The sequence below is a fragment of the Brienomyrus brachyistius genome, chromosome 19 (assembly GCF_023856365.1).
Source record: "Brienomyrus brachyistius isolate T26 chromosome 19, BBRACH_0.4, whole genome shotgun sequence".
NCBI lineage: Eukaryota > Metazoa > Chordata > Actinopteri > Osteoglossiformes > Mormyridae > Brienomyrus > Brienomyrus brachyistius.
Genome location: NC_064551.1, coordinates 5,739,775 through 5,764,969, shown reverse-complemented (window position 1 = coordinate 5,764,969; position 25,195 = coordinate 5,739,775). Strand labels below are relative to the sequence as shown.

General features: G+C 48.1%; 1 protein-coding gene across 1 annotated transcript in view; it reads left to right on the top strand.

The window, feature by feature from the left end:
* Window positions 1–25,194, top strand: part of igf2r (insulin-like growth factor 2 receptor) — a 34,535-nt gene extending 9,341 nt beyond the window's left edge. Inside the window, exons 8-48 of the mRNA XM_048985646.1 lie at window positions 875–1,034; window positions 1,310–1,484; window positions 1,571–1,674; window positions 2,439–2,603; window positions 3,152–3,298; window positions 3,682–3,825; window positions 4,083–4,220; window positions 4,413–4,560; window positions 5,011–5,185; window positions 5,458–5,573; window positions 6,365–6,521; window positions 6,615–6,791; window positions 6,956–7,057; window positions 7,299–7,400; window positions 7,484–7,658; window positions 7,939–8,112; window positions 8,251–8,394; window positions 9,095–9,270; window positions 10,374–10,461; window positions 10,582–10,791; window positions 10,902–11,032; window positions 11,491–11,594; window positions 11,700–11,830; window positions 12,896–13,092; window positions 13,181–13,307; window positions 13,398–13,529; window positions 14,049–14,317; window positions 14,610–14,822; window positions 15,058–15,195; window positions 15,851–16,012; window positions 16,122–16,320; window positions 16,884–17,036; window positions 17,591–17,825; window positions 18,119–18,255; window positions 18,336–18,453; window positions 18,675–18,821; window positions 20,079–20,263; window positions 20,758–20,944; window positions 21,517–21,669; window positions 22,884–22,953; window positions 23,179–25,194. Coding sequence (XP_048841603.1) covers window positions 875–1,034; window positions 1,310–1,484; window positions 1,571–1,674; window positions 2,439–2,603; window positions 3,152–3,298; window positions 3,682–3,825; window positions 4,083–4,220; window positions 4,413–4,560; window positions 5,011–5,185; window positions 5,458–5,573; window positions 6,365–6,521; window positions 6,615–6,791; window positions 6,956–7,057; window positions 7,299–7,400; window positions 7,484–7,658; window positions 7,939–8,112; window positions 8,251–8,394; window positions 9,095–9,270; window positions 10,374–10,461; window positions 10,582–10,791; window positions 10,902–11,032; window positions 11,491–11,594; window positions 11,700–11,830; window positions 12,896–13,092; window positions 13,181–13,307; window positions 13,398–13,529; window positions 14,049–14,317; window positions 14,610–14,822; window positions 15,058–15,195; window positions 15,851–16,012; window positions 16,122–16,320; window positions 16,884–17,036; window positions 17,591–17,825; window positions 18,119–18,255; window positions 18,336–18,453; window positions 18,675–18,821; window positions 20,079–20,263; window positions 20,758–20,944; window positions 21,517–21,669; window positions 22,884–22,953; window positions 23,179–23,595 — 6,582 coding nt within the window. The 3' untranslated portion in view covers window positions 23,596–25,194. The remainder of the gene's footprint in view (window positions 1–874; window positions 1,035–1,309; window positions 1,485–1,570; window positions 1,675–2,438; window positions 2,604–3,151; window positions 3,299–3,681; window positions 3,826–4,082; window positions 4,221–4,412; window positions 4,561–5,010; window positions 5,186–5,457; window positions 5,574–6,364; window positions 6,522–6,614; window positions 6,792–6,955; window positions 7,058–7,298; window positions 7,401–7,483; window positions 7,659–7,938; window positions 8,113–8,250; window positions 8,395–9,094; window positions 9,271–10,373; window positions 10,462–10,581; window positions 10,792–10,901; window positions 11,033–11,490; window positions 11,595–11,699; window positions 11,831–12,895; window positions 13,093–13,180; window positions 13,308–13,397; window positions 13,530–14,048; window positions 14,318–14,609; window positions 14,823–15,057; window positions 15,196–15,850; window positions 16,013–16,121; window positions 16,321–16,883; window positions 17,037–17,590; window positions 17,826–18,118; window positions 18,256–18,335; window positions 18,454–18,674; window positions 18,822–20,078; window positions 20,264–20,757; window positions 20,945–21,516; window positions 21,670–22,883; window positions 22,954–23,178) is intronic.
* Window position 25,195: the final 1 nt, after the last annotated feature.

Below are 25,195 nucleotides of genomic sequence, written 5' to 3'. Positions count from 1 at the left end.
ACCCATCCTACTTCCTCATAGTTTGCCACCTCTGGTTTCACTTGTAGTGTCAGTGAATTTATGCAGGTGGTGCTTTTTTTTTTTACTAAATTTTGGCTATATGAGTGAGGCACTGCGACTGAGATCGAGCGTGGGAAGTGATTACCCACAATTCCGCAGAGCAAGAGAGTGAGAAGAACCATCGGCTCAATTGTGATCATGTGACACTCTGCACACAAAAGTGTATACATAATACTCGTATTGCAATTCCTCACTCATTTATCAAGTTAAAATTTTACAAAATTTTCAAAACACTCGCAAACTAAGTTACTAGCAATCAGGTTTTACTGTAGTTTTATAAATAGCCATGCTCATAATACTTTAGAGAGGCTGCATCATGATGCATCATGATGACTGCTTTAAGTGAAGTGTCAACGATATATTTCTGTTTCGTGTTTATGTATTTTAGTTTCAGTTTAAGTAACTCTTCAAAAAGATAGATTGATAGTTGTAGAACTCTTGTTTTGTGTCTGATCTTTAGAGAATCCTGCATAAATACACAGTGTACATGATGTAATGTGCTCAGAATGGGTAAAACGTGTTCCAGCTATTATTAATGGTAAAGATAAATAATTACTGCAGCTAAGTGGTATTTTTAAAATGGTAATGGGAAGTATTTGACGTTTGCTCTTTATTTATTTTCTCTTACTTTTGGAAGCAGTGTCTTATAGTCTTAATTTCGTTGTGGTTTTCTTTTCAAATCTTATTTAGTTTTACGAAAGTGTTTTCTTATAGTTTTGAAATTGATTAACGATAACAGTCGTGGTTCCCACCTACCTCTGCGTGTTTCTTTGGTTGGTGTCCTGTGACCGTTCGCCCCGTCAACTCCCCGCAGGCCACTGAGCCCAGGCTGACGGCGAAGACCAACTGCAGGTATGAGGTGGAGTGGGTGACAGAGTACGCCTGTCACAGAGATTACCTGGAGAGCCACAGCTGTTCCCTGACCAGCGAGCAGCACGACATCTCCATTGACCTGAGTCCTCTGACGCTCTCGAGTGAGTGTAGCAGTAAGGTGCCGATCCGGGAGCCTCTCTGAAAAGCCAGATTCTTCCCTCTGTCACATAGTCTCTTGTTTATACGCCCAATAACCATTGACAGTAATAACTGGGCAGCTAGTGGCTCACTAACATGCCACCGGTATATCTCAGGTCTCGGCAGGGTAGGACGCTATGCCTGTGATTTAGAAGGTCATTGGTTCAATTCCCAGGAGGGCTGAGTGATGGCAAGAGCAAGGCCTTTAACCCCCTACATGAATGTTTTGGTCATTCAGGTTCCTACCAGCCATACTACGCGACGTCAGGCAATTACACGTATTACCTGAACGTCTGTGGGGAGGTCAAGGCGGGCGGCTGTTCGAGTCTGAAGAAGTACGTCTCAGCCTGTCAGGTCAAGGACAGTGAGGTGGTGGCCAAGGTCGCCGGGACGTACCAGAATCAGACGCTGAGGTGCGACGAAGCCTCACTTTGCTTGTTTCACCTTTTACTTGATGAAAATAAGAGCAAAAGCTGAAACCTGTGCTGTTGTGTGACAGATACTCAGATGGGGATCTTACCCTCATTTACCCCGAGGGCAATACCTGCAGCTCGGGTTTCCAGCGAATGACTATCATCAACTTTGAGTGCAATAAAACAGCAGGTAGGTGGACGGGGCGCAGTAGGGGCATGGATACCCCGGTAGATTCAGGCACCGTGCGTACGTAGCAATATAAATCCATATAATGTAAGTGTGGATAGGGGGACCCAAGGTGACATTTTTTCAGGGGAGCTGGAATTTCTAGCTTGCCCCTGAGGGTGGGCCTTGAGTGTGGGGGGTGACAGGACGGGTTGTTCCAAAGGATGGCAGATCTCCTGTTAGCATGTGGAGGAAGTATTGTCAATCCCTCCCTCTACCCTTTTTCTGGCCGGGGTCGCAGAGAAGGGACATGCAGCCTAGTTGGATTATTCCCTGTATATACACAGTCATACACTATGAGCAATTTAGAGTCCCTTAGAGATTTTCCCAACCCAGTCCTTGGGGAAGCCCAGACAGTCCACATTTTCGCTTCCTCTCAGCTTCCAGCAGACCTGAACCAAACAATCAAGAATGAGCTATGTGTTGGGAGCTGGGAGGGAGCAAAAATGTGGGGGCTCAGGGGGTCACTGAGGATTGGGTTAAGAATCACTGCATTAATCTAACGGCGTGTCTTTGGATTGCGGCTGCAAAGCCATGTAACATAGAGAGAGAATGTAAACTCATGCACGCAGAGCAGAAACGGGACTCGAATCCTACACCCTGCTGCTGTGAGGCAAGAGTGCAATCCACTGTGCCACCCAAATGGTAATTTCACTAAGCTCTTTCAAGACCGGTTCCCATTCCTGGTACTCATCAATGATTGTGATTGGTCCCGACACGTCTCGTAGGAAACGACGGCAGAGGATCACCGGTGTTTACAGGGGAGAGCGACTGCACATACTACTTCAACTGGCAGACGATGTACGCATGTGTCAAGGAAAAAGAAGACCTCATCTGCTCAGTGTCGGGCGGCAAGGAGCACTATGACTTGTCACCTCTCATGCGGTCCCCGGGTGAGCTGCGCTATTCGTTGGCATTGATCAAGACGTCCATGTTCCTTGGTACACGGCTTGGCACACATGACACATTCGCTTAAGCGCCGATCGAGTGTCTCATCCATGCTGGACGGCTAAAATAATCAAAAGTGCTTTGCGCTGCCTCTCATTTTCCTTATTCTTTAGATCTTTTTACACTTAAATTTTGTCTATTTAGAAAATTTAAAAATGCGGTTCTGTCTATCCTTCCCTACAAAGATAGATCGCAATAACTTTTGACATTGAAACTGAGAAAAAGGAATTGAGTTCTTTAACTGTCCACCCATAAGTGTAGTAGGTAGAAAAATAATAGTGTTTTCTTCGCAACCAAGCATAGCTGATCTAAGATACTATGTCTATAGATAAAAACGGAGCCTAAGAGACCCCATTTCAGTCATAACTCGATTCAGGTATAATATGCAATTTCAGTGCTTTGCCTTTGTGTGGCAGTATTAATCAGCACAGCCAGTCACATCTTTGCAGTGGCCTGGGTAACTGCCTCACGTTGACGCTCTCCTATGTTTCAGAGTCCGATGGGGTCCAGAACTGGGAGGCCGTTGAGAGTGGTGTCCCAGAGTCGGACCACAGGCAGTTCTACATCAACGTGTGCCACCGGGTCCTCCAGCAGGGGGCAGCGTCGGGATGTCCTGAGGATGCTGCCATCTGTGCCCTTGGTCAGCTTCAGTTTTTATCAGCTGGGGAAACTTGCCAGAAAAATACCCCACATGTTCATGTTTATAAGTATCTAAAATATACATTATTCACATTGCGTTTAATTATGTACTAGATGATTTTCTCCAAAGCAACGTTGTAGCATTCAGCTGTCAGGGACCCACCGTAATGTACTGGTTCTGCTAGCATGAGCTTCCAGTGAGAGACCAGTAACGAAACAGTATTGTACTGAATTATGTATTGCTCCTTTCAGCTTGTGCTTCCCAAGTGGCGTAAACCAAAGTATCAGTCAGCATACGATCCAGTGGAGCGCAACTGCATGTGTATTGGAAGAGTACAGTGCTGTGTGATGAACTGGCTTTTTTTCTTGTTATAATTTCCCCAGAAAAGGGGAAAACCACCAGTTTGGGCAAATTCCTCTCTGCCCCCCAAAAGAAGGATAAAAGTATTACTCTGGTGTACACCGAGGGGGACATCTGTGCCGGGAAAAAGAAGATAAGAACCACCATTATACTGTTCTGCAAACCAGGTGCTGCACATTTCCGAAGAATTTACGTTAAACTCTGCTCACCTATGAGTGTTCCTTCCTTACTTCCTCTGTCTCTCTCTGATTCTCTCTCTCTCTCATTCTGAGTCTCTCTCATTCTCTTTCTCTGTCCATTTGTTTGTCCCATGCATTCTCACTTACTCTCTCTTTCTCTGTCTGTCTCTCATCACATTGCTGGTCGTGTGCAGTGCTCTGTTGCCACTCTCAAACATATCCTCCCACACCCCCTTCGTGCGCAGGTGACCTGGAGAGCGCCCCCCAGCTGCGCAGTGTGTCCACCGACGGCTGCGAGTACGAGTTTGAGTGGCAAACGGCCGCCGCCTGCGTCCTGTCCAAGGCAGAAGGTGACGGCTGCCAGGTGTCGGATCCCCAGGCCGGTAGGTCATGTGACAGTGGTGGCCATGTGCTGGTCTGAGGTGTGGTTGTCTTTCGAGATATGGAATCCCTTGCCAGGTGGGCTCGCAAATGTATTGGGCCAACAGCAGAGGGCATCGTGAGGATTATTGAGATTATTTGTTGATGTGACCACAGTGGAAGTTTAATAATATGCCCCTGCCCCCTCCCTGCAGGCTTTTCCTTTGACCTCTCCCCTTTGACCAAGCACGGTGACGTCTACAACACCTCCAACAGGGAGTACATGTACTTCCTCAACGTCTGTCAAAACGTCACTGTCTCGTCCTGTCCCAAAAACGCGGGGGCCTGCCAGGTAGACAAAAGGCAAGTTTTCGTGCTCCCCGCTTCCCAGTGGAACCGTCCACTTCCCGTATAGCATGTAGTAGTGGCTGAGCTCACTCTTCACTTTGTGAGGGGTTCTTCAGCTAAGCAAGGTGTTTTTATAATGGCTCAGTTGTCAGATGTAAATCACAGGGTAGTAAGGAAAACAGCACTGATTGGCCACACTCTTCATTGCAGTGTGTGTGGAAATACAAGGCAAATCGCATGTTTTGCGCCTCAATACAATATTTTACTTTTCAGAGGCCTGGTGAGATACTAGACTGGTGCTTGGGAGCATCTATTCTAAACTGTTAAACTACATTTTTCCAAAGTAACTTGCACCTCCACTTACACATGGTTGTATATGGGAGTCCCATATATCTGCTGAGTATCTGTAAAGGACACCAGGGTGTCATCATGCCTTTGGTCATAACAGGCTTTGTCATCCTGCAGCGGGGAGTCATGGAGTCTTGGGGAGTTTAACTCCAAGCTGTCCTACTACGACGGCATGATCAAGCTGACCTATCAGAACGGCTCCCAGTACAACGACGAGAAGCACACACGTCGGTCGGCGCTCATCTCCTTCCTCTGCGACCGCCAAGCTGGGGTTGGCCGGCCCGAGTTCCAGGTGAGGCTCGCTAATCCCACCGATGAGGGAGTCAGGTGATGCGTATGAACGTGCGTTATAGCCAGAATATTACACTCTACTGATAATGGCTGATAATGGAACACTAATGACTTGCAAAGACAAATTCATACTCTGGGTCAGTACCAGGCAAAGTCATGGCTACTAGTTTTTTAGGGTTAACATTCATCAGGCTTTGTCAAGGGAAGGCTTTGTGATGGGTGTCGTTAATCACTGCTGCCACCAACTGGACGGGGCTCTCTTGGGAATCACAGGTGGAGGATTCGTTCACTTACAACTTCAAGTGGTACACCTCGTACGCTTGCCCGGAGAAGGCCCTCGAGTGCCTGGTGACAGACCCGGACACCCTGCAGCAGTATGATCTCTCCAGGTGAGTGTTGGCATTTTACAATATGGTGCCTCTCTCTGTGAGAGACTGTGAAGAGTGGGAATATGAACGCCCTCTGGGCGGTGATGTGCACAGGCTTGGAGGGGCTGGCGCTCAGATGGACGGGGGTGAGGCCCACCGGAACATTCTGACAGTTCCCATCATTTTCATGGCTTTCGCTCATAGTCCATTTAGATGAGCTTTGACCCGCAAATTCGTTTTGCTAAATCTAAATCTGGTGTTGCATGGGCGGAACTGAGCCCTTAGTTTTATAGCAGTGTGAAATGAAGGAGGATATTTTATCTGTATTTGTATTGTTAAGTTTTTTTAACGATAAAAAAAACTGGTATAAGAAAACATTTGTGCTTTTTATGACAAGATTTTGCATGATAATTGGTTGCCTAAAAAAGGCAGTTGGGACACTGAACAGGGGCACTTTCAGCCTGTCAGGTGACGGGAGCAGGTGCTAATTCACCCCCAGCCCCCACCACGTATACCTGCCCCTGGGGGTGTATAACAGTTAGGACTGTCCCTTGTATTTAATACCACATATTTGTATTCATTGTTTTTATTTAATCGGTTTTTGGTAAATATCTCGGGCAATTTTAAGATTATAATATCTAGTTTTCTGTTATGTGTGTCTGAAAGTCATTTGTAACCAGTTCAGATGCTCTCAGTATCGAGCCGCACACACAAGCAAATCTTCCCCACGCTATAAACATCATGTCTCCTCTGAATCATATATTGTTTATACGTGTCTCCAGCTGTTCATTATTCCCGCATATCGTGTCCAGCTTGTCCAGGGCTGAGGGCTTTGGTGCCAAGAACTGGCAGACTTTCGACTTGAGGACACAGAGGAAGTACTACATCAACGTCTGCCGCCCCCTCAATGCCATGCCGGGCTGTGACCGCTTCGCCTCCGTCTGCGAGACGCAGTACGAGCCGCAGGAGGTCAGCGTCCGCCGGCAGGCTGCCTGGGTGCCCTTATTCCCACTCGCGGCGAGCGAGCCATGAGCTAACGCTCATCTCTCGGTGCCGTTGCAGGGTGGCGAGGCAGAGAGCGTGTCCATCAGCAACCTGGGCGTGGCAGAGAAAGGCCCCGTGTTTGTGGACAAGGAGCAGCTGCTGCTGGAGTATACAGGGGGCTCCACCTGCGTGTTCGCGGATCAGAAGGCCAGCTACACCACCCGCATCCACCTGCTGTGCCTCAGAGGCGTGGTGGTAAGCAGCCTTACCGGCCCAGGGCCTTCGACCTGCCTCCTCTTCTGCGTACTGCTTTCCTCTGGGTACCTGCATCCCTCCTGTCATCTAGTGTTGACTTTGCTGCTTTTGAGCCAGATCACAGCATGAGCCATCAATAAAATCCATTTTATTTTGTCTTCTAGTCTTCTGGGCCGCGTTTCATCATGATGCAGAACTGCACCGCCACCTTCCTGTGGTACACCGAGGCAGCGTGTCCCATCTCCACCACGGAGATCAAAAACCAGGTACTAACCCAATGCCTCGTTACATCCTCAAAGCTTTTATCTTGCACTTCTGCTCCTTGATTAGTCTTATTGGATTCCTGCTTTGTTATAAGCTGTTGTGTGCTATTTGCCTCAGCTGCATGTCTCTGAATATCCAAGATGCAAGTTTACTTTATTTTAGCAAGTCGTCTTTGTGTATCAGACCTTCTGCCCATGATATCGCCATGAATAGATGTTACTGAAGTGTGCAATTTGTGTTTAGACCTGCTCGCTGAAGGATCCCACCACAGGTTTTGAGTTCGACTTGCTCCCTCTTGCCTCCAAGACGGGCTACTCCACTTCTGGGAATTCCAAGACTTTCCTGGTACGCCTCCGGGTCCCTGTTTGCTCTGGCAGCTGCAGTAGTTCCCCACGCCCCTAGCTAATGGAGGTGCTCGTCTTCTGCAGGTTAACATCTGTGGAGCGGTAGAGCAGTGCGGCAAGGATGGTGACGTCCTGGTGGCAGGCTGCGAGTTGGACGGCGGCACGCCCAAGGCGCTCGTTGGCGTGGAAAAATCCCTTCAGTTCTCCAGCGATGGCCAGCTGACCCTCATCTATAAGGGACACCTGGATATACCTACAGGTAGGGTTCACCTGAGTAGCCTCATCAGGTTGACCAGGGACAAGGGCCAATGGGACCACTGGCCTTGAATGCCCTTTGAGAAATGAGGGACAGAAATGTTTGATTAAACTATATCGATTTTTTTTCTGGTGAATCGGTGGTTCTGCACGAGCTGTGGGACTGAGTCTTTGTCGACGTGTCTTTTCCAAACCTGTCAATGTGAGCATTGGATGCTGTAGTTGATAGTCTCCATGACCTGTTAATGATGGTGTTCTGTTATTTGTCAATATCCCTTTCACAGGAATCAGAGACACTTTCACCATCGGTTTTGTGTGCGACCAGAATGAGAGCCCCGGGTCTCTGAGTTTGGTCCGGGAGGAACTGAGCACCAGCGATCACGTGACCCACGATGTCCTCTTTGAGTTCCGGACCAGCCTTGCCTGCTTGCCCGCCCCTGTGGACTGCCACGTCATCGGTTAGGAGAAGGGCATTTATAATGACCCTGCACCTTCTCTATTGTGCAGTGCTATATTGCTGTTTGTCTTGCCTTTCACAAGATTACCCTACTGATGGCAATTTGTGGCCATTGTGTGCAACTGTGTTGTGCTTGCAGATCACCACGGCAACGAGTATGACCTTAGTGACCTCAGCCGAAGCGACAGACCCTGGGAGGCCGTCGACGTCTCCGGGCAGGCGCAGTCACAGAGGTTCTACATCAACATCTGCAAGCCACTGCCTCGGGTAGACGGCTGTTCCGGTGGGTCAGAGGCAGGCAGCACGCAGAGCTACTCACTAGCATTCTCTGTTCACTAGTAGGACATCTCTTAGCACTTCATGGCCAGCTCCACGTGTCCCCGTGTCATCGAGGGAGGGGCTTGCACTTCATTTCTTTAACCAATCACAGTCTTCAGTGGATGACATCATAGCATTAGTTTAAACAAGTGTTTTCTGTTAAGCGGCAAGGTGGACAGGCTTGTAAACCCGTTTAATTGTGTGCCCCCTATGTTAAGGGACGTGTCATAGATGCAAACAAAGGAACGTGTGCATCTTTATTTCTCTGATGATGATTATAACATCTATAATAAAAATGAGGCTTGAGCTGACAACCTTCTGATCAGACTCAGAGGCTTCGATCCTCTCGGCCAGACCCTCCCCCAGGCACGATGGCAGGAGCTTAAAAATGAGGGAGAAAGGGCACCAATGTGGTCATGTCATACAATGCAGACTGTGATTAGTTACGGAAGTGAAATGCAGACCCCTCCCTGACCCAGGAACACGTCAAACTCTGCAAAATTACGATGTTCCATCTCTTGCCAACATCAGCAGCAACTTACCCTTTTCTTCTAGAATTCCGCTCTGGGATCACTAACCTTCATCTAATTGTAGTCCTCTTTAGGTTCTGCTTGTGCCCAATCACAATATGTGACACTGATTCGATGTGACTCCCTACCCTGCAGGGGGAGCCCTGGGTGCCTGTGGCAAGCTGGGTGACAAGTTTGTGAACCTGGGCTTCATGCAGTCCAGCCCCCAGGTTGCTCCGGACGGCTCCATCACAGTGGTTTACCTGAACGGGGATCGGTGTGATAGCGGCAGTTACTCCACCCGCATCATCTTCGAGTGCGACAGCAGCCCTGTAAGTACGCAGCCTGCGCCCAGCCCTCTGCGCCATCATGGTCCCTGTTCCAGAGTGTGGCACCCTTGATGGAAGTCTGTGTGGAACACTTTTTCATGGTGGCATCTGTTGTTAATAATGATGATAATAATAATAATAATAATAATAATAATACAATTCAGGGGGCGGCGTGGTGGTGCAGTGGTTCACACTGTTGCCTCACACCTCTGGGACCTGGGTTTGAGTCTCCGCTTACTAAATTGCCCATAGGTATGCATGAGTGAGTGAATGGTATGTGAGTCTGCCCTGTGATGGGCTGGCCCCCCATCCTGGGTTGTTCCCTGCCGCGTTCCCGTAGCTTCCGGGATAGGATCTGGACCCCCCGTAGTTTGGTAAATGGATGGATGAATGAATAATACAATTCATTTGGTCACTGTGTAATATGCAAAAAATATTAGACATTAAGATATACTGTAACAATTTACTTGAGAGAGCCTAAATGTAGTATTATGCTAATACATATGTGTTAACAAACTAAGTCATTGTTGCATGCTAATCTCGTGTTAATTCATCATTGATGAATCATGATGCATCTTTTATCTCAAGCATTTACTATTTTTCTTACTATATCTGTTAATTCTATAAACCTTTTGTGAACTACTGAAGGAACAAGTCATGAATAACACAAGTCTGTTCATGTCTGTTCATGATTAATGAATTACTGAAGTAGTGACTATATTTGTTCATGATTTATACTTCAGTAGTGACTCAGACTGTACTTCAGTCTTTTCTTATCCTCAAGACTGAGTGCAGTTTTTGCGTAATCTGAAAGAGAGCTACGTAGGATGTGGAATTTCCAGCCAGGGTCTTTTTAAATTTTATTTTATTTTTGCGGCTGTTTCAGAAATGGAGTCCTTGGGAGCCTTTCTTGTAATGCACTTATCACGACGTAAGAATGGTGTTTGACATTGTTTGCCTTATTTATTATTTCTGTATCTTGGCACCAATTGAAAGCAAAGGTCTTTAGGCATCGTCGTCATTATTGTGAAAACATGGTGACTGTAATGTGCCTTTAGCCCTCGCCCCTTATGATATGCATGTGGTCTCTGTCCTGCCATCCACAGGGTTCTCCCATGTTTGCTGGGAGGGATGGCTGCGAATTCCTCTTCATGTGGAGAACGTCAGAGGCTTGTCCCATCCATAGGGTTCAGGGTAGGTGGCATGTTGGTGTGTTCTGGCCTTTGTCACCCAAACATCTTGCAGCCCCTCATCTCATCTAGTAGGAGCATCATACCTTCTTCTGTGTTTGATGTGTGTGCCTTTTGATCTCAGGTGAGAACTGCCAGGTTCAGGACCCCAGGACCGGCCACGTGTTTAACTTGATGCCTCTCTCTGTGAGGGACTACGAGGTGAAGAGTGGGAAATATGAATACCACCTGGGGGTGTGCAAGGGGGTCCAGCAGAGCGTCTGCTCGCTCAAGGACTCCAGCAGAGACAGCGTGTCATCCTGTCAGGTGGAGGGAAGTACTCACAAAATTGCAGGTGAGCCATCCTGATAACGCCTCCTCTACAGGAAGTTCCACAGGAAGTTCTGCCCTATACGCCACACCATTGGTTGATTCTAAAGCAGGCTGTGTCCTTTGCTTTTGTAGGATTAACCACACAGAATATCACCTATGATGATGGGTTTCTAATGATTAACTATACCCGAGGAGACATCTGCCACAAGATCTACCAGCGCTCTACAACCATCGTCTTCATCTGTGACCACAGCAAGAGCATTGTGAGTACTAGATGGGTGAAAAATTGAGCTGCTCTCTTGTGAAATTCATACAGACCAGGCCGCATGCTCAGATGTGGTTGTCCTAAGTGGGTATTCTGAAGGTGAGATCTGGGGACCAGTGTTGTAGTGGATAAATGTAGAGGAACTGAAAGTTACGGACCGTACTAGAAAAAGGTTCAGAGGTTGTGGTTGCATTTTGAGAACTACGCTGAAACTCATGACCCTATCGAGCGCGGAAACGTTAATGTCACGACTACCTGCCCAAATAAACTGGGATGTTCTGGAGGTCCAGTTCACGTCGTGGGCAAAGGCCCATTTCCACACATGGGTGATTTGTCCATCATGCATTTTCTGTCATGTAGCAGTGATTCTGCTGAGCTGTTGAACGTTGATTGGGAAGGATTCCATGGAAAGGCACCCTTCTGAATTTTTGTGGTTTTGTGTTTCTTCATAACCAGGGGAGCCCAGAGTTTATCAAGGAGACCGATGACTGCGTATACCTCTTTCAGTGGCATACCGCTCTAGCCTGTCTGCCTTTCAAGACGACCAGCTGTACCTACAAGTAAGGACATCTCCATCCACACGTGGCTAGTCGGCTCTATGAAGAATACTTGTACTGGTGACGTCCTACAGCCACGAGCTTTTGCTTTTTCTCCTTGCACAACAGTGATGACAAAGGCAACTCGTACGATCTGTCACCTCTCTCCATGTCCCGCGACAACTGGGTGGTAAAGTCAGAAACAGGAGAAGACCAACGATTCTACATCAACGTGTGCAAGTCTCTGGTTCCGCAGAGTGGTGAGTCCCGTTGTCTGGATCCCGCAAGGTTTTCCTCCAAACGACGTCAGATCAGGACTAAGAGAAATGGGTCATCAGATACAGCATTTCATGCTCTACATGGCTGATGACGTGGTTAAGTGGACTAAACAGATTCTAGTTGAAATGTCATGGGTCCCAGAAAGATCATAATCCTTTGTAACCCTTGTAGCTGGTATTTACTGGCATTTCAGAGTTCTGTGATCAGACAGCTTTGTCTCTTTCTCACTAATCACAGATCAAACTAGCAGAGCTGAGGAGGATCCTGTGCACTTTGAGTCAGATATAATCAGAGTTAGAAAGCTGGCCTTGTGGCAAAAAGCAAATTCTTGTTACATCTTGCAGTTCTTGTGAATGGATTCTTAGGAATACCGCTTTTGAAACAAGTACAGCACTAATTTCTGACTCTGGGGTATCTACTTGTAAAGTTTTGCTTTCTCAACACAGCTCATGCAGGCAAATCGCCTGAAGCTTAAGGCTAAAATGAAGTAAAATGTCACTCCCATGGACGATAAAGACAAGGTCTTCTAACATTTATTGACTTTGTGGCAGATATTCGTTTCTGGTGTCTTAGCAGTATGTTTCAGACCGTTCACAGTGTTAGATTAGACTATGTAAAACTGTCTGTGTCTGTCCTCATCTTGCGTCATTTTTCTAATTATTTCTTGCCAGTGATTTCATTCATTCCATTTTGGTTAGTCCTTATTTTTTTTAGATGTATATAGTTTTATGGGATATTCAGAATACCTGCACTTACACGTTGTGTATAGATTGTCCCTTTTTGTAAAAGTTAATTTAAAAATCGTGGGGGGAAAAAAAGAGAATGATGCCTCACACTTCTTTGGAAGTCCTGCTCACACGTGCGGGTTCTCCCCGGGCAGTCCTGCTCACACGTGCGGGTTCTCCCCGGGCAGTCCTGCTCACACGTGCGGGTTCTCCCCGGGCAGTCCTGCTCACACGTGCGGGTTCTCCCCGGGCAGTCCTGCTCATTTGCTTCACATGTGTGGGTTCTCCCTGCATCACAGTTGGTCTGCTGACGTTCTGCAGGTGACTGGGGCTGCCCGTCCACAGCGGCGTCCTGCATGAAAAGCGGGAAGGACTACATGAGCCTCGGTGAGGTTGAGTCTGGGCCCAAATGGGAGGACAATGCGCTGGTGCTGCACTACACCAGTGGGTCGTTGTGTCCAGACGGACAGAGGAACCGAACTACCTTCATCCACTTCCGGTGTGACCCGGACAGAGTGGTTAGTGACCGTGCTTGTTCTCCGAGCCATGAGCTCTTGGGTTTTTGAGAGCTATTCTTCAGGGGCTTCCTTTGTGGTCGTGCCTCAGGAATCCATGCCCAATCTGGTGAAGGCCATTGAGGAGTGCACCTATACCTTCGTGTGGCTTAGTGCTGCTGCCTGCCCACTAAGGACCAGTAGCCATGGGGACTGTGTGGTCACCAACCCACTCACGGGTAAGTTAGTCCCTACCGCATGCCGGGATTCTTCCACTCATGGAATCTGCTCCTCGCTGACTGTCCAACGTCCCTCGATCCTCAATGCAGGACACCTCTTCAACCTGAGCAGCTTAAACCAGAGAGTTGGATACCGGGTCTACGACAACGTGGACCAGAGGAAGATCTACGACCTGAATGTGTGTGGCGAGCTGGAAGGATCTTTGTGTGAAAATGGCACTGGTGAGGAACCGTTTGAAGGTTTTTTTTTTTAGATTTTATTTTATTTTTTTACGCTTTACAGACATCAGGTCCTCGTTACGGTTTAAACGTCATTCCCGTCCTGCTAAGTGACATGTTCAAGAACTGCAGTAAACTGATTTTAATGCCAAGCCTCTCACTGTGTTAGTATTGCAGGAGACGTGTGTAAATATTTCTCCTATGCATATTCAATGCAGCCCCCCCCCCCACATGCAGCCTGTGCAAGAGGCATCGCTCAATGAAAGTGGTCTGTCATTTGTTCTAGGTAACAACTCTTTAACCGGCCCAGAAAGGAGCAGGGTTTATAAATGTAGCCCAGTACCCAGATGGTTGATATGGCCACTTAAATTTTCAGAACTTTGGCAGCTTGGGCTTTAGCCTTGTAAGATGCTGTAATGTTTCGGCTGCTAATTTGAGGAGAGTGTCAGGTGATGAGAAGGCCGTGTGCTCCGATGGCTGACTGCGCACGTGTCGTCCACTGACGGTGTGCCGCTCCTCCAGCCGTCTGCATGAAGAACAACCAGGGAGCCTGGAGCGTCGGCATGGTGAACCGGACCCTGTCGTACCAAGACCAGGTGGTGCAGCTGACTTACGAGAATGGGGCCCCGTGCGAGGCCAACAAGGCCCTCCGACACAAGAGCATCATCAGCTTTATCTGCAAGTCCACCACACCGGGGGTGGGGGACAGGGGCCTGGTGCTGGTGGACTCCAACCCCAGCACATGTGTCCACTTCTTCTCCTGGCTCACCCCTCTGGTCTGTGAGCAGAAGGTGAGAATGCTTTTCGCCACCTAAGTACATGACAGGTATATCTAGTGCCGTTCTGTTTACCAGTGTAATTTCATTGGAGGAGAGTGTGCAGCCTTATTTGCCAGCATTCTGTGTAATTTCATTGGAGGAGAGTGTGCAGCCTTATTTTCCAGCATTCTGTGTAATTTCATTGGAGGAGAGTGTGCAGCCTTATTTGCCAGCATTCTGTGTAGTTTCTTTGGAGGAGAGTGTGCCATCTTAGTTTGCTCGTTGGAGAATATTCCTGTAACCACTTGCTGTGCTCCACCTATAGGTCAGGTGCTCTGTATGGAACAGCACGTCCCTCATCGACCTGAGCCCTCTGATCCATAGGACAGGCTACCATCGGGCCATTGATGTGGCCCTGGGTGAAGATCACTCCCCCGACTTCTACATCAACATCTGCGAGTCGCTGAACCCCATCCCCGGAGTGAACTGTCCGCCTGGGGCCGCCATTTGCATGGACCCTGATAACGGCCCCCCCGTGGTGAGTGACCACCGGCCCTCAACCTCCTTACCTGTTCACCTCTGACTATGTGTGACTATGTTTACGGTCTATATGTCCCTAACAGTAGGACCCTTATTTTTTTTTTTTACCTCTATGTGAGATTTAACTGTTTTGGATACATGTACCTTGAGAGACACTAGTATCTCATTCACGATGTCCCTGACTTCCAAGCTCAGAGTGTTTTTTTCTTTTTTCCTTTCTGTGCCCTGCACAGGACATCGGCCGCATCACAGGCCCGCCAGTCCTGCACAACAACGAGGTGTCCATCTCCTTCAACAGCTCCACCCCCTGCTCCTCCAACGCCAATTACAGCTCCATCATCAAGTTCATGTGCCAGCAAGGCACGGAACTGGTAGGTCGCCGTCAGGTTCTCACAGCCGCCTGGGCGGCATCGGTGCCCCCTCTGCGACGTCCTCGACTGTGTCGCTCTGCGGGGAGTTTGTCGAGTTTTGGGGGCAGGAGTTTCCACCCATGATTGGAAGGTCGACGGTTCGAATCCCTGGGCCAGCAGGCTGGCTCTTAAGCCCCAATTGCAGGAAGTTCTGGAAGGTGGGATGTGTGAAAAGATACATTATTATCACTATCCTATTCTAAATATTCTAAAAATGGTCCTATTTGGTGTCAGCCGGGAGTGATTCAAACCAACACTGACAGAAATTGGGATAGTAAGTAAGGATGTGAAGTACCTTGAAGTACTGCCCTTCCGTTTGATATACACCACTAGCATCAGAAACGGAGGTTCCTTTGGTGTCATATCCGATAAAATTCTCCTTATTTTTGACATCTGCATTAGTATATGAATTTTGAAGCTGTATTCAGCCCGAGAGGTTACATGAAAATATATGCATATTGCATCATTAATGCCTCAAAGTGGACAAGCTTAGTATTTTGTTAGCCAGGTTGAATCCAAACTTGGGCGATGAGGCGCCGTTGTCTCTCAGTCCCGGACACCATCGCGACTCTGCCTGGGGTCACCCGTATGGTAAGCAGGATTGGTGTCACCACAGGGGACTCCACAGATGATCAGCCGAATGGAGTGCCAGTACGTGTTCGAGTGGGCTACCCCGCTGGTGTGCCCCGATACCATCAGCGTGAAGGGGTGCACCCTCAAAGACGAGCGGCTGCAGTTCACCTTTGACCTCTCGTCGCTCTCCGGGGCTGTCCAGAAGGTATGCTGTGACACCTCGCCTTTTTCCTGCCTCCACATCCTGGTTCTCCCCTCCCTTTGACTCCCGCATGCCCCTCCTCACCTTTCTTTTCGCCGCACGTGCTCGCCAGGTGTCCTCCAGGTCGGGGTCCTACTCGGTCAGCGTGTGCGGGACGGTGCCGGAGAGCGAGTGCAGAGGCAGCGCCATCTGCCTGCTGTCAGGAGGGTCTGCCTTTTCCTTCGGCTACGGCAAGGCCATGAAGATGGACTACAGGCACGAGGATGAGGCCGTCTTGGTGCAGTATGGCGGCGGAGACCCCTGCCCTTCAGGTCAGACGCCCACCGCTCACAACAACTCGGGCGTACTCTGCTTTCTGAGGAAATAAGAATCTCACAGGAGTCTTTAGTCAAGTAGGGTTTTATTGTCTTTACTTCTGACCAGATTCAGGACAGTGTGTGCAGTGACGTGATAATTGGTCCCAGGACCACGGTTATTTGTCATTTTCTAGCAGCGTAGTTTAGGGGTAGCCAACCCTGATCCTGGAGTGCTGGAATCCAGCAGGTGTTCCATCCTACCTGATCTCTGATGAACCACATCTGATCTCAGGCAGATAGTGACTCGTCGAGTAAGATGGAAAACCTGGATACGGGAGCTTCAGGATCGGGGCTGCATACCCCTGTGTAGTTTATGCTGATCTCTCTGCGATTCCTATCTGCAGTCCAGTAATCGGTCATGATTTTTTTTTATTATTCGTATTCTGACATTAATTTTGAAGTATTCTTTGTTCATTTTTTTTTACTTGTGAGCTCGAAAACCTGGGGAACGTTTTAGGTGTTTCATAACTGCACTCATCAACTGTAACTGTGCTCCCTAACTGTGGTTCCATTTCCAGTCACCACCACGGGGACCATGTGCGTGTTCCCCTTCACCTTCATGAAGAAACGCTACAGCCAGTGCACCACGGAAGGCAGGACCGACGGCAGGACATGGTGCGCCACCACCAGCAACTACGACAAGGACAAGCAGTGGGGATTCTGTGCCAGCGGTGCGTTTGCGAGGGGAAAAGTGCTTTAGCAGTCAGGGCGTCCCCAGTAACCGGCTCAGCATACACCTGTAACCATAGACTAATAACCATTTTCAATGCTTTTAATAATGGGCACTTGTATAGCGGTCATTTTAATCTCTGCATTGTCTTTGTGCACATTTTTGTAATTATCACATTGCGGGGACCCAATGACCCCACAATGCGATGATAACCTGTATCCTTTTATCCTCAATTTTATAAAGCACTGTGAGTGCAATCCAAAAACTAATATAGCCAAAAGGCGTGCATATGGTTATGGTTAGGGCTGGGTAGGAGTTAAGGTCATCATGTTGGGATTAGAATTTTCCGAATAGAAATGAATGGACATGCACATGACCGAACAGACACATCTTTTTTAGGCCCTTCAGCAAGAACCTTAGCCCCCAAAATGCTCTATGGGAGCCAGAAAGAGAACCTGGCCCCACCCTTGGACGCCAAACATTGCTGTGCACCTGTATTTGTGCAAATGGCGAAGCGTTTTCTTAATTTTCATTTCCACGTGCCTCTTCTCACAGTGCACGAGACACGGAACTCGTCCATCCTGCTCACATGCGACCGTTCAGCGGGACGCGGGACCCCCGAGCTGCTGAGCGAGACCCTTGGCTGCTACGCTGCCTTCCAGTGGGCCACCGATGCCGTGTGCCCCCCCAGGAAGATGGAATGCAAGCTGGTGCACGATCACCGCACATACGACCTACGCACACTCTCCTCGCTCACCGGGCCGTGGAGGTTCAGCCAGAACGGCGACGCGTGAGTCCGGCTCAAGTTTAATTTGTCTCGTACGCAGACACACCGAGTAGTGAAAAGACTTTTTGTCACCCGCTTCCAGGATTGTGCGTGAAGGGAAATGATAGAAAAGAAAGTAACGCAAAGAAAAACAAACCGCATCAAAAGATGTGAATAAATAAGACTAAAATAACAATAGAATTCAACAATGCAACAAACAAGCGATAAAGAATAGTGGACAATGGGGGCATTCGGTTTAACGCCAGAGCGGAGCTGGTTCCCTGAGCTTAACCCATCGGTGCCCCTGCTGCCCGCAGGTACTACCTGAACCTATGCCAGGGGATCCACGCCGGTTTGACAGACTGTCCAGCAGGGGCATCGGTGTGCCGGCGAATTCGAGGCGGCCAGACCCAGGTGCTGGGCCGTGTCCATACCCAGACCATGGCCTTCGTGGGTAAGGCCCGGGCCGTGTCCTCGCCCCATCCGCCCCGGAGGAACACACTCCTCACCCATGCCCCTCCCACTCCCCTGCAGATGGCAAGATCCAGGTGAACTACACCAACAATGCCTCCGTCTGCAAAAACAGACAGCCCGCCAAGACAGTCATCCAGCTCAGCTGTGGCACCACCATCGGGAACCCCAGGCTGCTCCGGTGGGTGGAGGCCTGCTTTGTGATATTTAAGTATTCGATGTTTCATCAGTCTGTGATTTAATACTTGTGTGTGACACCGTTACTGCCCGCATATTTCATTTTAAAGCTCAGCAAACTTGTATATTTAGTTGTCTGGCTCTTGCTTTAAATGGATTATCAGTGATTTATTTTTTTCTTCCCGTGCCTGTCTTGTCATTTGTGTGCCTGTCTAATGTGAGCAGGGTGGATGCAGAGGCATGTGAGTTCTGGGTGGTCTGGGAGACGAGGGCGGCGTGTGCTGCCACCGTGCGCGAGGTGGAGATGATCAACGGGACCATCAAGGTCCCCGACACAGGGGTGACCTTCAGCCTCGGGGCCCTGTACTACAGGTGAGGGATCCACTGCCCGTTCAGCGGGGAAGTCCTCCATGACGCATGACGTATGTATCTGGCATAAGAGCTGGATTAGTGGTTTTCAGCAGCAGTATGATGCACAGTATCTCTGAGAGACAGTATCTCTACTGACAGGTTGCTTGTGTGTTTTGTTGACGTCTCTGGCTCTGCACGCATACAGCGTTTTCAGCAGGATGTCAGCCGCGTTGAGTTGTGAAGCTTTTTGATCAAAGGTCTACATCAGATTTTTGTTCAAAGTCACAGGTCCGGAACAGTTTTCAGTAACGAAATGGCATTTCATGAACTTTAATGAATGAACAATAATGGGAAACTTCCGCTCACTGGTATTTTTTTTTGTACTTCAAACTACGCTAAACCCTTTTCCGTTAATGAAAAATCCTTTTGAATCAATACTGTTATCGTCTCGGTCCGGATTAACTCGTGGTTTGGTCTGTATCCGGATCCGCCGTCCAGCCTTTCGAGAATCCTTTGTGGTTTGTCTTCAATGATGTCACCCTTACAAGAGCAATATGTCTGCTTCAAACACGTGTTTTATGTTCTGTATGACGCCGGAACCGAGGGTGCAGGTACAAAAATCATCTGATCAAAAGTAGTTCAACAGAGTTTCTTTGTTATTTATTAATTTTAATCAATTCCATCAGCTTTTCGGTTTAGCTGAAGTTCCTCTATTGACTTCAGCACCTGTCTCGTTGGTTTGACTTGGTTACTTATTGTCGAAGTTGTGTGGCCTTTACTTGAGCGTACAGCACCAGTGAGCTTAGTCACCCGTTTCAGTTCGTTCAGTTCTCTTGCACAAGTTTAAATTCACAAGTCCGACATTTATTGATTTATTTTACCCCATTATTTGACATCCCCTTTTTTGGTGGGATCCCTTTTAACTTGATCTCTTTTCATATAACCTTAATATATTAAACATGCTAGTATTTCCTGCTCTCTTAAATTAAGTGAACTGAAAGATGCAGGAACTTTATGAAAGGATCGTTTGGCCAAGAGAGTAAATCTTAAGTAACCTTAAATGAACCGGATTGTCCTGTGTTGAGGGCTCAAGTGATAAAGGGAGTGTGTGTTTGTTTGTTTTATACGCATAAACCCGTCTGCAACTTCCTGTGTATTTGGCTCATATGCAGTGGTTCCAGATCAGACTAGACTGGGTTGAAATATACATGTACTTAGTGTTTACCAGACAGGGGTAATTTGATACCCTGCTTTTAAAACACTGTCCCCTCACCACAGGCTGCACCAGGCATCTGGGGACATCCGGTCCAACGGGGACACCTACACCTATGACATCCAGCTGTCGGGCATCACCAATGGGTCGTCCAACCAGTGTACCGGAGCCAACATCTGCCAGGTGAAGGTGAACGAGAAGTACTGGAGGAAGATCGGCTCGTCCCGCAACGTCAAGTACTTCATCAAAGGTAAACTCGCATGCCCGCTCGCTCACGCCGCCCGCTGATCTCGGCTCAACAGCTTCGCCAGTGTATTTCGTTGGAAGGTACTAAATTGAGGTGGGGGGGGGGGGTGGATGTTTTTTAGCTGGGGAGGAAACCAGAGTTGCCTTTGCAACACCAGGAGATTATGCAAACTCCACAGACAGTGGCGGTGACATTCAAAGCTCAAGCTGTCTGGCTGCAGTGCTGCTCACTGGGCCATAGTGTTCCTCCCCCGTGCCACACAATTTAACAGACTCATGCCACTGGAATTTTATGTTTCATACAGAGCAGTTTTACTTTGCAGTGTAACACCAGAGCTTGGCTTTTCCTGACCATAAATGGCATCGTTGGGCACTGTACCCAAGACTATCATTCTCACCGCCCCATAGATTTTCACCTGCCTTTAACAGGTCGACACAGTATTGCGAAAAGTGTGAGTTTTGTAGATTTTCGCTTTATGATTTTCTTTGTCCTTCCAGATGGGAACTTGGACGTCTTTGTCACATCAGAATCGCACTGCGGACGCGATGCGAACAAGACGGTCTCCTCTACCATCCTCTTCCACTGCAGCCCCTCGGCTGGGGAGGGTATCCCAGAATTCCTCCTGGAGGCAGACGGCTGCCAGTACCTCTTCATCTGGCACACGGCTGCCGTCTGCGCGCTTTTGTGAGTCGGAAAGCATCCTGCTGCTCTTCGTCTTCCTGAATAAGCTGCACTCCTCCTTCCTTACGCAGATACAGAAACAAATTTAAAAAAATATGCCTGGATGCTTCAGGGCATTTAGTCATCACACACAGCGATTTAGGGTTTTAATGGAAGCTCTGTGCAATCGGCACAGCCCTAGTAATCCCCAATGACAGTAGATGATTCACAAGTTTTTTTTGTTTTTTCTTTATTGTTTTGCGAGCACTTATGTAGCCGAAGGCCTGATCGGGGTTTTTAGCAGGGTTATGCATTTTGACAGTTTCATCCATCTGTAACACACAAACACAGATTTACGGAGGCGATTACATGCCATCCCCCAACAGTCTAAAAGCAGATTCTGCCGCGTCACTGTCCATCAAACAAGCCGCTGGTGACATTCCTGCTGGAAATATTCGGTCAGTGCCGTTCACATACTGGGTCTTTGCATGCACGTTTCCATACGGCGCGTTTAATGTGATAGGGTCGTACTGTCGCCCAATCCTGTACCTTGTGTTTGGCCTTCATCCAGTGACGCGCATATCTTGTCTTTCCAGTGAGGTAGATAACAACAGTCAGCCTTCTGAGGAAGGGGAGGAGCATGCCGGCCTGTCAGGGCGCAGTCAGGCCCTGGGGGCGGTCCTCAGCCTCCTCCTCGTGGTTCTTACGGTTTGCCTGCTGATCCTGCTTCTGCACAAGCGAGAGAGGAGGTAACGGTGCCGGCACTGTGTCTGAACCAGAATGTGATTGAAACTGCAGTGCCCTTCCAGCTGATGCAGTAGTGCTGTCATCTCTCGTCGGTCAAGTAGCCAACTGCCTGAGCCCTAATTACCTGGGAATAATTTACACTTTTGCTTCAAACTAAACGTATTCCTTGCATCGGTATGAGACTTTATTCTGCTGCAGTATAAGGTTCCCTGTGGTGGTATAAAATCTAGAAAATTCCCTTTATACACTTGCATTGTTTAGAAGCAAATCTCTGACAAATGTAGGAACAGAGGGGGAGTGACTTCATTTGCAAAGCTTTTTTGATCAAACATTAATGTACTGAGAATATTAGGGTGTACCCACCATTGCTCCAGTCGCCTTGTACCCTGCCTGAGCATGATTGTCTCCCTCCCCCGCTGGACTGTGCTGACATTGCGCTTAACATTCCGGGCTCGAACGCGCTTTTGTCATCATCGTGCGACTTTTTGTTTAGAGGCAAACAGGAAGAGTAGCGCTATCGCACGGCACAGTGGACGTCATGATTAATGTCCTTATTTCGTGGCTTATTTACAATCAGCCATTTTCATTTAATCATGCTGCACGTAAGAAGATTTTACGAAATATCAGTTTCTGTGTGTTGTATCCAGTTGTTCCTGGATACTCTCATCAGCTCAGATTTCCGGCAAGCACTGGGCCTCTGCTGTAGGCCAAAGTGATCCCTTTGCCACCATTTGATAAATGTCATTTCCCGATCCGTACAGCCGACCCGATGCACTCTTCCCGGGTCCAGTTCACGTGTGATGTATCTGTACACGTGTGTGTGTGCCAGTCACATCATTGACATCATGCCTGTGTTCCGTGTTCGGACGAGGCATGTCTGTGTTCCGTATCCAAGTCCAACTGAACCATGCCAGGGCCCACCCCTTCAAGCAGGTCTGAGCATTTTACGGAGCGATCACACTAGCCAAACAACCTGGACTTCGGGGGTCAAACATGCTCAGGCTCCGTATAGGTCACCCTTAGACCCTGTCCTTTTTGGCTTGAGTATTTAAGTATGCATGAATGTCTTAAATGAAGAAGTGCGATCTTACATTTTCAGTAAATGAGAATCCATGGACCTATGCGTGAACATGCATTTGCATATAGATAATTCTCCTTCCGGCCGCGCACCAGACTCTCCTTGCTCAGCCAAGGTGTCTTTGTGCTGCTATTCCAGGGAGCTGGTGCTACAGAAAGTGACCGGATGCTGCAAAAGGGGAAGCGACTTGTCCTATAAGTACTCGAAGGTGGGTTGGGCTCCGCGTGCTGCCCCTGTATGTCTGTACTGCTTCAGGAGGTCTCAAGTAACAGCTGAACAGAGGTTATGCATATAAGCGTAGCTGTATAAACTGCACGCACGGGTGCTGCATGTTTGCGTAGTGTGTGCTGTCTTTGCACCCTGTCTGTTTTTGGCGCCGTATGTATTTTCTTTCCCACTGGGATCAATAAAGTTAATCTTAATCTTAATTAAGGTAAATACAGAAGAGCTGGGTGGGGATGATGAGACAGAGTGGCTGATGGAGGAGATGGAGCCCACGGAATTGTCTTCACGGCGGGGAAAGGAGGTGCAGGAGAATGGTCACGTGACCACACGGGCGGTGCACGCCGACGCACTGCGCTCGCTGCCGCTGGACGAGCAGGACAGCGAGGACGAGGTGTTAACGGTGCCCGAAGTGCGCGTCCAAGCCAGCAGGCCCGCAGCCCGACAGCAGCATTCCCGCCGGGGCCCGCTGCCACGGGGGCCCGAGAGCGACGAGGACCTGGTGGGACTCCTGGAGGAGGACGAGAGGGGCGGGCGGGGCAGGCGGCGGGAGAAGCCCCGCCGGAAGCGGGGGCCCAATCCCACCTCCTTCCACGACGACAGCGACGAGGACCTCCTCAACGTCTGAAGCTCACAGCTCCTGGGGGGCCCGTATGCCCCGCCCCGCCCCACACTCTCAACACCCACCTTGGGGGTTTTTTTTTGTCTTTTTCTTTTTTTTTTTTTTTTTTAAAAAAAAAAGGGAATAATATTCAATTGTGACATTTACAGTTTTAGAGAGCAGATTTTTTTCCCCCCAAAAGGTGACTTTGCCATTTTGTTGTTTAAAATCAACTAAACATACACAAAACAGCTTTATTTTTTTATTGTTTTCTGAGCTGTTCTGCACTCCAATTAAAAACAGCAAGACGGGACACGCACTGTAATTACATAACGTATACTACAAACCCAGATAAATATTAATATGCCTAAAAACAAAATGAAATGCATTTAAATCAGTAAATATCTGATGAGACACTTGGAATGTGGAATCGTTGGGTGATTCTGAGAAGTTTCTCGCCGAGTTGTATTGCCTTGACATGTATTAATCCATATTTTTTGTTTGTATGAGTGTGACGAACATCACCGCCAAAGCGTTCAGCTCTACATCGTGCTTCCCGTTTTAAGACGGTACAGTCTGTCTTAAATAAGAGTAGCTTTTCCCTCATAACACTCGTAACTCTTCTTTTGCCAAAAACCGCCTGTGGTTCTGCATGGCGTAGAGATCAGAACTGAGGTACTGGGTGCCATTGGGAACATTTGCTCGGTGTGATAATTCTCGTGCTCAGAAGTTTGTTACAATCACTGGTACTGGGTTACCATTCAGGGTTACTGTTCTGGTAGATTTGCCCTTCTACTGTGGCTGTGTTAAATTTTGCATTGATTTTATTTTTTGTACAAAACCATGATTTTGCATGACGTTCCACAAGATGAAATGCTCCTGAGCTCTGACAGTGCCGGCGATGAAGTATTTACTGTACTTGTTTGACTCTTACCCTGGTTCCTAAGGGACACTATTCTAGACTCTTTTCTGCTTATTTCATGAGTATTGCAGCACATGCCTTTATGAACACCGGTACATGTAGGTACATACAGTTCATAGAAAATACACCTAATATATTTTTTTTTTCTTTCCTCCTCCCCCCAAAGCACCAGAATGTGGGCCGGGGCCAAACGTGTAAACTCAGTTTCTTTGGAGCATCCTCGAGAGATTTCTAGAATGTTCTTTCAAATTCAGTCTCCGTTAGAAGGGAGGCATAGATTATGGCATCAATAGGTGCAGCATACCAATCGTTCTGTGAAGGAAAATCGTCTAAAAAGCACTTTCATACACGACGTCCTAAGTGCGCGTTGTGTGTTGGACGGGAATGAGCAACATGGTTCTCTTGGTTCTGGTTCCGCTGGTTCCTGCTGGTTCTAGCTCTGGTTTAGCCTGTCTTGTATGTGGCAGTCCGGGTTGATTCAGTATGTCGCGATTGGTACTGATTTCGTGAGAATAAGCTTCAAAGCCTCACTTTTGGGTGTAAATTTAATTGTTCGTTCTTTCAATTTGAAGTTCTGGGAAGTCCTGTCTCCTCTTTTTTTCCCAAATCGGTATGTTTTATTGTCTTTTGGATATGTTTTCCTATTTAAAATGTTGATGTTCGAATATGGTATTGCATTATTTCAATAAATTAAGAGATCAGCTT